The sequence below is a fragment of the Numida meleagris genome, chromosome 5 (genome assembly GCF_002078875.1).
Source record: "Numida meleagris isolate 19003 breed g44 Domestic line chromosome 5, NumMel1.0, whole genome shotgun sequence".
Lineage (NCBI taxonomy): Eukaryota > Metazoa > Chordata > Aves > Galliformes > Numididae > Numida > Numida meleagris.
Window position 1 is genome coordinate 4,966,031 of NC_034413.1, and position 14,715 is coordinate 4,980,745.

The following is a 14,715-nucleotide window of genomic DNA, read 5'->3' on the forward strand; positions in this document are numbered from 1 at the left end:
GGCAGATAAATGGTATTGACAAAGAAGAACAGCATACCTACATGGCTGTATCTTTTTACGAAGAAAATAGGCAGCTAAATAGCCACCTCGTTTAATGCAATAATACGCATTAGAGCTGCTCGATAAATTGGCATCTGAGTAATTCAACAAATAGTCTTGATAGCTTGTGGAAATTAACCGTTGAATCTTCTAGAAAATGGGGGAGCTGAAGCTCTTGGAATTCACCTCCCACATTCTGGATAGGATAACTCTACCCTGAACACTGCCTCTGAAGTTGTACTGCCATTCCAGAACAAGATGAGATATTCTGTAAGGGATGTGGTGCACACTGTGATTCCCCCTACTGCCACCTGCATTCAACGACAGCTATTAAATGCAAACACCAGCACTACGTGCACTTTCCAGACCCGTGCCTTTCACTCTCTGAAGAATCTTACTTAAGGCCATACCTGGAAGCTAACACAGTAACTCTGTTTCTGCCAGAGTCAGAGGGAAAGGCTTATATACTCCTAATAGGAGGTGAGGGCTGATCTTGCTTAGGAAGGAAGACATGGAAATGCTATGAGAAAAGGCAGCTGAGACTCCTCTCTCTCCTTGGTCACAGATAGGGCTGGAGAATCTCTGCAGAATTTTCCCTGTATTTTTTTAAGCTTGTTACAACAGGCTGAGCAATTACTGCAGTCATTCATAATGGAATCTGGCTACTTAAAGTAGAAAATTACTATTCAGAACCAGTCCAAGGATATAATCTCATTTATTAGGCCAGCAGAAAATAATGACCCCCTTTTTTTTTCCTATTATTGTTTGTACTTTCTTTCCTACAGACACTGTTCTTTCTCCCACCAAATAAGCACAGATGACCTCACATTCAATACTCTTACAGTGTACACATCCTATTTTTAATATAAATAGAATGTACATTGTGTTACATGCTCCACTTGCAAAGTTTTCTTAAAGGCAGTAGCTATAGTGAAGTGCACAGTGGGTATTAAGGTCCTAATTCTTTGGTTACTGCTTCCATTAACTTTGTTTGCCGATCATTTATTTGATGCAGTAACAACAAATATTAATAGAACAGAATTCTCCAGCTAATTCAGTTCTGGCATTGATTTTCATAAGTAAAGTTACCCTCCACATGGGAAATGGACATTCACCTTAATCTGTGATGAGTTTATACCTGAAACCAGGCTCACTCTGAATAAGGAAACTCAAAAATCAATTCCCTGCAATGTTACAATTTGAAATTTGAAACCCTTGCAAATCTGGCCACTGAAAATGTTAATTACCTAAGTAATGGCATCATCACATAGGTCATTTTTGTATGGAAAGTGCAAGCTGTTAAAAAAAAAAATCACAGTTTAAAAGAAACAGTTCTTGTCAAAGTAGAATTTCTAATAGAAAATGGCGTCAACAAAAAGATACAAGTTGACCATTTGTTTATTATTCTCCTTCCTGTCTATGAAGATTGTGAGGTATTTGCATGCTGTGGTCTGAAAGAGATACAAAATAGACATAGGTTTAGCAGTTTAATACTCTCAGAAAAATATTTTCTTATGACTACCCAATACTGATGACTCAAGACATGAAAGAGAACTCAGGTTATGACAGTAGGAGTCCTACACTGACCTCGCTGTGCTGTTTCTCTCAACCCTCCACCATCCCAGATCACAGCATTCATAGCCATAGGCTCAGAAGACTCATCCTTGGCTGGATGCCACATAACATAAACAAAACCCATAATATACTTGCAGCACATTTGTACGTGGTATTGGTGGCTTATCTTCATTTAAACAACGAACTCTGGGTCAAAGACGCAGTTAAAATGCCATGAGGCAGGTCTTTCTCCCTCTGATTCAGAGCTCTGTGTGCAAAACTTGGTGCCACCAACCTGAGAAGATGATCTGGATTCATAATTTTAAACCAATATCTTCACAGGGGCTTAGGGGATTTAACTGTAGATAATGATCGGAAAAAGATGTGGATTTTATGAATTTGTGCTTCTAAAACAAGCTTTCCGTGATAACTTTTCTTCATATCTTTTACAGTATCCCTCAACTTGCAACTCTCCACTCCCTGAGCTAACTACTGTCTTCTTTCATCATATACGCAATCACAGAAGCATAGAATTGCTCAGGTTGGAAAAGACCTTCAAGATCATGAAGTCCAACCTCAACCTAACCATACTACCTTAACTCTAACAACCTACCACTAAAGCATGTCCCTGAGCACCACATCCAAACAGTTTTTAAATCGCATTCAGGGATGGTGAACTCAACCACCTCCCTGGGGAGCCTGTTCCAGTGCTTAACAACCCTTTCTGTAAAGAAGTTTGTCCCTGATATCCAACCTAAATCTCCCTTGATGCAATTTGAGTCCATTTCCCTTTGTCCTGTTACCAGTGAGAAGAGACCAACCCCGCTCTCACTGCAATCACCTTTCAGGTATTTGAAGAGAGCAATGAGGTCTCCCCTCCCCTCAGCCTCCTCTTCCCCAGACTAAACAGCCCCAGTTCCTTTAGTCGCTCCCCATAGGGCATATTCTCCAAGCCCTTCACAAGCCTTGTTGCCCTTCTTTGGACAATGTTCAACACAATGTACAACTTCTCCACCTCTAGAAATCTACTTGCTGTCCTGGAAAATAGTGCTTTAAAAATCAATTACCAGTCAGCATACAAATAGTCCAAATATATCCAGTGAACTACATAAGCATGTGATTTGATACCCAGAGAGCTTCACAGTGCAGTAGCCCAAAAATACTTTCTGGACCCCTTATTAGTAAACTTGATGAGAAAAGGAAGTTACAATGACAAGAAAAAAAAAAAACTATGCAGAAAATTACTGGAGCGTGTAGTAAACCATAATATTCAACATAATATTCAACTGGAGCTTAATAGAGGAAAATCATACTGGCATGATGAATTCAGAGCAATTAGAAATGAGACACCAAGATCAGAAAAGAAATATCTGATTAGGTGGCTCAAGATTAGATCAGAGGGAGGTATTTATCCTAAAGGGAGCTCACAAATCACGTGCCAATCAAGCTAATTTTCAGCTGTAGGAAAATGCTACAATTCAAGATGTTTAAAATTAACGTAACAAAAGGTTTTTATGTTTTTTAAATTTGTCATGAATCATCTGCATATGGCAATGAACTGACATACTATAAATGATACAAGAAGGCCTTACTACCTTCATTGTCTGTGACTATGCATATATCTGAAAGGCAAAGTATGTTTGCAGGTCTAATTCTGTAAGATCTCAGGGTACCTTACTTTCTGGTCAAACCTTCCAGAAAGAGACAGATGGCAGCAGATATTCCCAAAGGCCATACATGTACAAGTTTTCCATGAATTTTTTGTTTTATTCATTTCTGTTTGTGTGTTGCATAGCCAGGTATCAAGGGCTTGAATGAGCTTTATCATTCAAGGTACGAAAAATATACAAAATAAGAACTACACACAACCCACAATATTTGATAGGACTAGCTCATATTTGTGATATTGTCAGGACCATAGAGTGGGAAGAGAATTTGCCCCTTCAGTTCTCCCCCATCTTACAGACACCTGATTGGTGAGATGGCAACATCACAACTACCTTAGTGGTCATAGCCTTCTTCTCATCTGCCTCTGTGTTAGGACCATCACTTCTTCTATCTTAACCATAGTATACCAGGTACAGATCTGCAGTTCATTTTGTAAAACAGCTGCAAAAACTTGTAAAATTTTTAGATTTGAGCTTGCATTTTTTGCTTCTTCACCTAATGGGGTATGAACACAAAGGGCTTAAAACCTCTTATCCTATTTGAAATGACTCCTTTGTTTCAGGCAGCGATACAGTTCACATCTGTCTGAAAGTCTCTCACTTTACAAAACAGTCTGTGCTCCACACATTTTCTTATTTGTTTTTACATATGCTACTTGGCACGCAGAGATGAAGACAAGGGAATTTAAGCCAAAAAACCCACCAAAAAATACAAAAAAAAAAAAAAAATCATCTGTGCTCTAATGAGGAGACTGAACTTTCCTTCAAGGCACAAGAGGAACACAGGTAGTTCACAACATTTTTATTGAGTACACAAGGTCAGGTCGGGCCATCTGGGGGTGCCAGCACTGCCACTGCTGTTATACATCTCTATACTACATTTATATCATACAACAGTCACAGCAACACAGACTTTCATGTTAAAGGCCACATTTTGCATGGCTGACACTTCAGATCCTGATATAAAGAAGCCTTTGATTGACAGCCTGTCCAAGGAACGCTGTAAGAAAAATGAGTTTCATGATGGAAATGGCTCTCAACTAAAGCTTCTAATCTTTCTATACAGGCTGTCTGGAAGCCTTCACTTGTGATTTACTTTCTTCACGTGTTCCAGTTAAGTAGAAAATACCAAACTACAGCTGGCTACTTTTAACTGTAACTCCAGAAGAGGTACATGTCAACCCCCATCCTCCCCATTTAAATTTCTGCAGCCTTGAAAACAGGAAGAAAACAAACACCAACTACAAAAACAGTAACAGAAACATTTTTGCTGTCACTTCACAAATTCCACACCAAACAGAGGATGACAGAAATATGAAGAATGGAACTCCTTCACTTTATCCTGTAGTGATCTCATGCTGTAGGAAGGGAAAAAGTAGCAAAGGAAACAAAAAAATCCTGGACTGAATTTATGGAAGGAAAGCCTGCAATTAACAACACATTAAGAAGGCAGAAAGGGTAAATTTTTACAGCTGAGAGAATAATATTTATTTTATTTTACTTTTTACAAAGGCAAAGGAAATGTAGTTTACATATTACACAAAGTGAAAGACTGCAAAAATAAATTCTGAACAGAGGTTACAATATCCTGAACATCCTCATCTCTTCACACATCCAGGAAGACAGTGTAAGGTGTTTCCCACAATAACATCTTCTGTACTTCAGTCTAGCAAGAAAATAAATATCACCACAAGTGTAAATTATTCTTGATAAAATACTAATGAAAAAATCTCCATCTAAATAATTTTGCTACACAGAAGAAGGAGGTAGCATTCTATGAATATCAACTTGCAGTTGTTTCCTTCTCCATTGGGAGACTAAAATATGCATGGATCCAATACACACAGTCATGTCATACTTAAATATTATAACATCAGGCTTCAAATAGTCAAGTACTTCAAGCAACTTCAGAATTGCCTTAATCTCACATACACTTACCAACAGATAATAGGTACTGCATATATAATGTCTCTTCATTCTTATCACATGATAATAAAAGGCTTTGCAGCAGGAAATAAAGTCAACTCAGCCACATGCTAATATTATTCTAGTCAGAGAAGGGGAAAGCCACTCATAATTTTTATCTAAATCCACCGGGCCACCATACTGCTCCTACTGAATTTTCTGTGAGCTGCAGCAACATAACTCAGTGCTGATAAAACCAATGGTGGTTACAAGTAAAATCTCAATGCGTTCTGTGAGCTGCCCCACTGGCACGGGGACAACACACTCTGCTGGGTGACAGGCAGCCTTGGTAAGAGAACTCTGACAAGGATCAGAGCTAACCAGAGCATGCTACACACACAGGCTGCTTCCAGACTGAGCAAACCCAAAAGCATCTCCCCAGCTTAAACTTTGCAGCCCTAAGGAGTAAACTGCTACACTCCAATAAAGTGAGCAATTATAACATTTGCTGTTTACTGTGGGGTAACCTGTACATTCTAGATACATCAGTGTGTACTTCCACTTATTTTAAGCCTTTGTTGTTACACAGTGAACCAAGAGAACTGCAATTAAGTGTGACAGTCAGCATCAGAAGACAGTCTAAAGATAGCAATAAGTACCATTTGTTCTAAATGGCATAGGATATAATCTGTTACTGTCTCTCTAATGGGAATCAAAGCTAATAAACAAAATTTGACACAGCTGAGTTGCTTTACCACTTAGGACTATAAAGCTTGTAAGTTTGCCACAAACATCTACTACTCTCTTATCTATTTGGGACTCAAACAAGAAAAAGGGAACAAAATCAGCCTAGAACTCCATTCATCTCATTAAGCGACTTGTTATGTAACTCTGTTCAGTCAGACAACTTGGAAGTTATTTGTTTGAAAGAAGATCATGAAAATAAATTCCAAGGGTTTGCCTCAGTGGTACTAAACCGGCAGTTCTCAGTAACAGAACAGTGCAAGAATTGAACCATACCAGCCAAAAATAGAAAAAAAAACGCAAAAAAAACCCAACCTTGCAATAATCAAGTTATTTTACACATCATAAGAAGTTCCATTAGATCTCCTGGCATAAAACACTCTAGAAGTCAGTTCCGTAAGACAGAGGAAGAAACCTTTGTAACATCTGAGTTAATATAATTAATTTAATCAGATGTGAGTTTTCACAAAGTCACCTAAATGTCTGCCAGCTTACAGCATCAGCTAGGAGCAGCTGACCTCCATCATGAACCATCCCATAATATCCCATGTGGATAACGTGGATATTGTCAAGAGTAAGAAAACAGGGAATGAATGATTCATTCTTCTACCAGCAAATTCTGATAACTTCTAAAGCTGTGGGGAGTTCTTGAATTCATCTTGTACCCAGTTCATTATGTTGAACAGCACCACCATGATGCACCATGATCTCTGTGTATTCCTTCCTATCCCTTTCACCTCCAAGCATGTAACTTCCCATGAAGAAAAGCATTTTAGTAATAGAATATTTAAAAAAAAAAAAAAGAGAAATCTGTTTTAGTAGATCTAGTGCTTGAAAGATATTACCTTGAACTTGTCAAAACTATGTCAGTCAAACACACTCTGCCACATTCCAGATTTCAGTGGAATATAACAATATTTCCTATATAAGCACAGGATGCACAAAGAGGCCTGCATTAAGAAACAGGTATCCCTTCAGAACCACACAGTTTTCTTTAACGTTGAGCAACGTTTCACTCTACTGATAGTCCTGCTATGGCTCTCAGGTGGTTTTCAAGATAAGCAGAGGGAAATTTGTGGTGACCGAAGACAGAAGTTCCCCTCTAGCAAAAACCAGGCTCACAATCTAACAAAGGAAGAGTCATTCCAAAACATAGATAGTACAGCTTTTCACAAAAGAAGCACTGCATCTGAATGAACTTACAGGAAGAGTGGATACTCGGGAAGCTTTTCCTGCCTTCAGACACCAGATCTGGATCACCTGTGCAGTGCATTTCAGAGTTCATTACTCCATCTGGAAAGCAGCGGTAAAAGAAATCGGGACGCGGTCTACAAAAAACACCATGGATATTAAACATATAAATGCTGTAGTAACAAATAAACCTCAAAGTGATTATTACATTTACTGCCTATTTCAGTATATAGAGTACATTTCTTTCTGCTTTTAACACAGAAGCAGAAGCGTTTCATTTTTCTGGAATAATCAATTTAAAGCAAAATTTTTGCAGGCAGGCTCTCTTAGGGAGTCTTCCAGTGCAGCATACAAGTTGCATCCTGTCTCTCCTCACAGCATGTTTAATTTCAAAGAGCACACAGAATCTCAGTTCTGAAAATGAGTATGTAAGGCTACACCTCCCTAGAACAATCAGTCTTGCATAAGACTTCCAATGACAGAGAAAAGTAGTGTAGCAACCCCACGAAGCTGCGCAGGTCTCGCTGATACACTTGGTTGAGAACAGGACAGCTTAGGTTATGGAACTGTCACCAAAACAACCACCAGTTTCTATTGCCAGCCCCCATGCTGCCTCTGTATATGCACTGAATAAACCAAGCTTCTTTTGCCCCTGCTCTGAGCTGAGTAGTAGCATGTAGGTTCGGCTGGTGTCATACTGACTGAGCTAATCAACCTTGCAAAGAAGTAAGGTGAATGACCACATTCACAGACAAGCTGACAGAGCAGCTAGCTGCCTTGGAGTGCAGGCAAAATGAGCTCACGTCTGCATGAAGAAGATGGTGCAGACATTCTTAATTACACTGCAAAAGCACTCCTTAAAATAACAGTGCCAAGTACCGTTACTGTCAGGGCATCAGCTCTGTAGCAGAGAGGATCCATCCGAAACCAAGCATAAATACTTAAGGTTGCAATACAGCTGAAGCAAAACAAGAAATGTAGCACTGGATTCAGTTAAATGGTGTACAAATTCAAGTCAGTTATACACCTTTCAGCTGAATTTCTGATAAAGAGCCAAAAACTACCTGAAAATTATTTTCCAAGAAAATTTGCTTGCTATAATTTTTTTTTTTGGTTCCTTCATTCAAATTTATGCTTCTCTTAAAAAATAGCCTACCTAGGAGTGTGCTCACTGCTTAGCTCCAAGGTCTGCTGCTACCACATTGAGCAGCACACTTCACACAAAACGCAGGCAGTGGGTTATATCAAGGCTCAGCTGATTTTATGTCAGCAGACTACAGGCTAAACTCCCACATACTGTGACTCTTCTGCGTTACCAATATAATGAACTGGTATACGCTCACATCTGTCCTTTCAAACTCCTCATTTGTCTGGATCCACCAACTGGTCAAACAAATAACAAAACACAACGGTACACACTGCTATCACAGTTGGATGTCACGTAATGAAGTTATACAACACCTGGAGCAGGGCAAGGACAGTTTTCCAGGGGCCCCTGCTGCTTTGGAGCAGCAGTTGTCTTTTTATTAAGATGTATTGTACCTGTCAACTCTGTCTTAGTTTCTTTAAAAGTTAAAGCCATCATTTATAATATGACAGGACTTACCTTCCCACTATTAATTTAATAGTATTTGTGCAGACTCCATTCAGAGCTAGAGCCAAGGAAACAGCTACAAAACAGAATGAAAAAAAAAAACAACAGAATAATAGCAACATAAATACCTAGCTATATAAGGTAGCATTACAGCATTTGATTTACAGACTGAAAACTGAATGAGCTCTGAAACCAACAGTATTTTTTTCTGATTTACCCATACTTAGCGTAGGCCCCAAAGCATCACACAACTTACTTTGTTATGCTTTTGCTCTTCAAAACCTGATCTTCCTATTATGCCATTTGCACAGACATAAACCATCAATTAGCAACACAGTAATTAGAGAATCAAGTTCTGTGTTTATCAGTTTTGTAATTTACTAAATGAAAATTTTATGCTCTTTTGGTCAAGAATTCCTGTGTACGCCTCTTCTAAAGTTACATATACATAAATACAAACACACAGGCACGTGCATATGCATGACCCAATTAAACGGTCTACTTTAAAGCTGAAGAACAGCCTTTTGGCTAAAATGAGAACTGAATGATTTTTTACTTTTCTTTCAAAAGGATGCAGATGTTTTGACTAAAAATCTCAATATTTTCTGCATATTCTCTCCCAGCATTCACCAAGTTTCCTAATAAAACCGGAGTAATAAACAGGAGCTCTCATGCTAGGAATGACTGGATGATATTATTTATTTGTACTTACACGCCAAGTCCCTAGACTTTCCCAATAACCATATCTAAAGCCTGAAGATATCTCTGCCTTGATTTCAGTGGCACTTAGATCCACTCTCTTTTAGTATAAATCTAACCCAGCGTTGCTGTCCTCAGTGTAGCTCGCTGTTGCAGGACACGCATCACTGAATTTTATTCCTCATCAGAAAAAAAAAAAAAAGTAAATAAATCAGGCAAATCTTTGATTTCCAGAACAGTTACAGCAATAGAGCTTTTATTTGTGACAGCTACGTGAGCAATTTTCCCATTGGACTGCTGCCCCAGATGCTGCACTTCAGCAACATTCATACTACCTCCATAAAATTGTTGCCTGAGGATATTATAGATCATAAAGATGTGTGTTATAGGATCTTTCTTTAGGTAAAAAAGAAAAAAAAAAGAAGAAAAAAGAAAAAAAAGAGGTCCTCCATCAGAACAAAATAAGGGTTCTCAGACTTTCAGATTTTAACAATAGCTGCCAGCGAAAACAAAGGAACAAGTAAATTCTAGAGATAGTGATATTGTTCTAAACAGTCTTCCACTTTCAGTACCTATGTTAACAGTTGACGACTCATGCCCATGCTCTTTTTCCTCTCAATTGTTTTCTCTTGGTTATTTAAAGTGATCACATGTCATGAGTAACACGCAAAATTCCAAAAAATCAAATGCATATGAACAGCTTTGTCACAGCCCTACATCCACTATTTTAAAAAATGGTAAATGCAGAGATACCTGCTTTGAAAGACAAGCAGTAAAGTTTACCCTTTTCATTAAGCCATGTCTTGATTGCTTGCGACATATCTGAATGAACCATGCTTCTTCCACTGTTGCATACTGTTTACAATGGCAACCTAATTATCAGATGTCTGTGTGAAGCTGGCAAAAAAAAAAAATGACATTTTCACTGCCCACCACAAGGTGCATAACTATGCCAAAGAGACAGGCACTTCGAGAGAAAGGATTAAGGGCACCTATAAGAGGAAGCTGACTTAGCCTTGATGCATTGGATCAGCTTTTTTATATTAACACCTATGTGATGAGCAAAGCATTTTCACATCCTTTTAACCATTCATTCCTAAAGAAATTCACCTTTTGAGGTATTTCTTGTTCATTCATTATGAACACGTGCTAGATCACAAACCAGAAAGGCTATCAATTAATGAATCTTCCTATCAGCTTCACATCACCAGGCACGTTAATATATTGAATCAAACTAATGTACAGTATACTTGAGCATAATTAAGCCACAGGGAGTTCTACATTTATGGCACCCATTGAACAGGGATACCTTGCAGAACAGAACATCAAGGTTGGGGTTTCCTTAAAGTTTGGGTAGGGGGAGAACAGGAGGGAGCATGGACCTGAGAACAGAGATTCCTCATGGGCACTATAGAGGGAATCATAACAGAAGACAACAACAGAAAAAAACAAAAGCCCCTTTTAAAAAAGGTGAGAAAAATTGACAAAGAAATTAATCCAAAAGCTCCTTTCCTTCTCACACCACAAAAGGTGAAACTCAGCACTGTTACCGTATGCATTTTATTAATCAAGGTTATCTGGACTGAATAGACTTGACAGTAAAATATCACTATAAGTCATTTCAGAATTTACTACAAATGACTGTCAGAAGCCAAATCAAAACTGGGATCTTCTCACACTTGTGTTAGAGCACCTGGAGAAAGAACAAGCTGTAAGAACACAGCCTGGTCTAAAAAAGGCAGATATGTAGTGCCATTTATATCCAGCCTAGCTAAGGCAAGGCTGATCTCAGTTTGACCTTATGATCTAAAATCCAACAAATTCAAGGGCAAAACACAGAATTATGGAGTTAGGAATATTTCACATACCCACACAATGCCATAAACACATTGGCAGTTCCCAGTGTTGGAGGCTGCTGCCTACAACTGGAATTAGATCTCACCCATAACACAGCCGTAGCAGTTCACAGTCCAGGATTAAGTGCTAATCAAACTAATCAAATTCTGGCCTTTGCTAGCTAGACCGTAGAACTAAGGCATACAATTTGTACATTTAGAAGCATACATAAAATCAAAGACTTCTGTAACATGGCTTGCAGCTGTAGCTGCTTTGAAACCCACTCTAATGGACTGCAATGGAGATAGGTTTTCTTCGTGGCTCAAACTACAACTGGAATTGATCTCTGAGAACTATCACACATTTTCCATCTTGAAATATGACATACGTTACCTAAGAAAGCCTCTTTAATCTCAGTCTTGTCTGTCCGCCGGATTATTTTCACCACAAAGATGACTGCCAGTGGCGTAAGGAATGAAATTGCCTGTAAGAGATAACAAATATTGTGTGTGAGCATGGATTACTTTTCGGACCAACTGACTAATAATTAGTTCCAGTTAGCTCCATTTAAACTGGAAGGCTGAATGATCTTTATCAAGCTCTTGACCTCAAGCAAAGTGGGATGATTCGTCTTTGCAACTACAGGGCAACGAATACATTAGAAGTGTAATAAAATTTTGAGCTCTAATTGATTTGTAATTGCCTGGAGCTACATTTAAAGTGTCAGCTTCATAAATGAAAAAACCAACAAACTCTCAGTTCTCTGAACTGCCCTAAATTCACACTCTGATCCATAGAGATCCTATACATTTTTCCACGCTAAGCATTGCTCCAGGAGGCAGTCCAAGCAGTCTGTGCTCTCAGCAAGACCCTATGCAATCCAATACCATATTCGATTTTTGGAAGAGCATCTGCATTAGCATAGAACAATTTGGACTATAGTTGATGAGTGACATGAATCATGCCTGTTAACTCTAATGCATCTCAACTAGTGCAATGCTAACACATTGCAGGCCGTCCTCTCATCCCAGGTTTCTCTGCAGATGCAGGTTCTCCCAACTATAATATCAAGGAGTTTATCATTAGTAGTCTCCCATTTAAACTATGAGTTTGTTCCTAACTGGTCCTTCCATTATCCTTTTTGCTTCAGACCTTCAACCACAGAGGCAAAAGGCAGCCTGGTAGGCAAGATTGACCAATTCCTTTCTGGAATCTACAAACCTTTTCACAATCACATTTCTTTAAAAGCAAATCAAGGTCCTTCAAAAGCCTTCTAGCTCTTGCAGAAAAATGAAAATGACTACTTTTAAATGAGGCAAAAAGTAAGTTGTACATGGCACTGGGGGAGGGGGGAACCAAAGCCTTACTATGATTATGCTGTCTTTACTGAGACTGAACCACTACTTACTTCCCCACTGAAATAAAAAACAGAGACACTGATTCAGACCATGAATTATGATCAACGATCAATGATTCCTTTCTTCTTTTTATGACACAGATTAATCCTAATCCTCATTCTATACTTTTCACGTTTATTAATACTCAGCACGAAAATGCACTGCACCTATTATTTTGGTAGTGGTTCTTGGACAAGATTCCCCTCAGCTGCATCTGCATCTGCAGAAGATTATCTAACTCTGTGAGCCATGTGGATTAAAGCAGTCTGGTCTCCTTTTTTCGTACATTTAGAAAGAAAGCCACAGATTTTTGCAAAAGAAACATAACTTTCACTGAAACTCACACAGTCTGGAGACAGAAGGAAGTTTTAAGCTAGCTTATGCTACTTCTTCAGAAATGTTCATTTCTCTCTACACTCAACAATAGTTCAATATCTGCTTTCAGAGGCAAAGAATAAAATAAAAATTGTTAAAGCAGATCCTAGAATTGTTACTTTTATTCAAAAAAAGTAAGGAATGCTACCAGGAAAGAAAAAAAGAAAAATATCTGCATTCCATGGTTGAAGAACGTGTTGAAATATCACCAGGCTGACAGGCTTGTAGATGTGGCTTATTGGAGTTAGAAATCTTTTGAACAAGCAGGACCAGCAAAAAAATGTCAGTGAAGAATAGAATTCAAGCAGCAACTTGTTTAAAGCCACTTTACAATCAATCTTTGGAAATCTAGTAAAACTGCAGACTTTCTCATAATTTACAAGCATATGGATCCTTTAGAGAGATGAAGAACTAGTTGCTGTTCCTTACACAAAAGCATTAGCTGAAAGGGTTTTTTTATCTGCAACGAAATGTACGCAGAAAGTTTGGCTTACCAAAAAGATTCCTTTTCCTTTATTCCACAAAATGATTCTGTATGGCTCATATCCATAGCAGATTTAGTAGCAGTCGGATGAGCAACACTAACCTCAGATGCATCTCTGTAATGTTTTATTTTCTAGCAGTGAAATATTCCAACACATTTCCTTGCTTTGCTGAAACATAGACAAAAAAGCCTATCCATCTCATTCATTATTCATCCTGGGAAGCCAAGGATATGCTAAAGTCACATCCCACAGAGAAGTACTCCATCTACTTTGATAAAACCCACTTCCACATACAGCATGATTTGCACATGGAACAACAGTGATATACAATACTGTCTTGCTTCAGGATCTCATAGGATTTTTCAGTGGCTTTTTGCTAGACTGTGCCTTTGGTCACAGCCCTCCTGAGTACGGTGTGGCAGAAGAAATCCTGCTTTACAAGGGAATCTCACACACCACACTTGGCAAACTGTGCACAGCAAGTTGGGACTGTATAGTACTAAATCTGACTGCTGTGACTGACAGCCACATTTAGTACTACTCCAGTTCTACCCCCCATGGCACGCAAAGCTGTGGTCTGAGCCACACTATATGAGGATCCAGTGCGTTCCTTTGCCTCAGGACTACTTCAGTGTAGCAAGAAGAAAAGAGCAGTGCACTAATACAGCATGGTATTTTGGAGATAATGGAAGTTATAAGGCACTGGTGTTTGTCACACCGGTCAAAGCATTAGGCCCACACCTATTTTTCCACTCAGTCCCACTGAGCATTTTCTTCTGCTGTTCTTTCCTTCCTCTTGCCAGCACCTTGCAAGCTATCTGTAAAGCCTGTATCATCAAAGGATGGGAGGAAGAACAAGAGGCAGGCCATCCGTTTTTTTCTCATTTTGCTGGTGACATGCTTACATTTTCCCAACCGGGTCCTGGGACAAACCAGAACTGATGCAAAGTCAGATGAAGGCAGATAAGGCAGAGGCTCCTAGCCTTGTATCTTGGAGGACTGATGAAAACAGAAAGCAGACCCACCACCCCAACACAACCTTGCACTGCAGCATTCACTGGGAGGTAAAATCCTGCAGCAGAAGTTCTCATCCTCCACTGAGATCAGATTGGCTGGAAATAGGGGGAATTATGAAGAAACAGGTAGACCATAAACCCTTGCAATACCCATGGTACCACAGTATTGTGAAATGTGGTGTACACTTGAGATTTTGTAAATGACACTGAGAG

The 14,715-nt window shown here is 39.0% G+C and overlaps 1 protein-coding gene across 1 annotated transcript in view; it reads right to left on the bottom strand.

Moving 5' to 3' along the window:
* PLPP4 (phospholipid phosphatase 4) overlaps positions 1-14,715 on the bottom strand; it is a 49,673-nt gene that overhangs the window by 15,028 nt on the left and 19,930 nt on the right. Inside the window, exons 3-5 of the mRNA XM_021400348.1 lie at positions 11,623-11,713; positions 8,707-8,770; positions 7,113-7,237 (exon numbers count right to left, since the gene is read on the bottom strand). Of these exons, the coding sequence (XP_021256023.1) occupies positions 7,113-7,237; positions 8,707-8,770; positions 11,623-11,713 (280 nt within the window). The remainder of the gene's footprint in view (positions 1-7,112; positions 7,238-8,706; positions 8,771-11,622; positions 11,714-14,715) is intronic.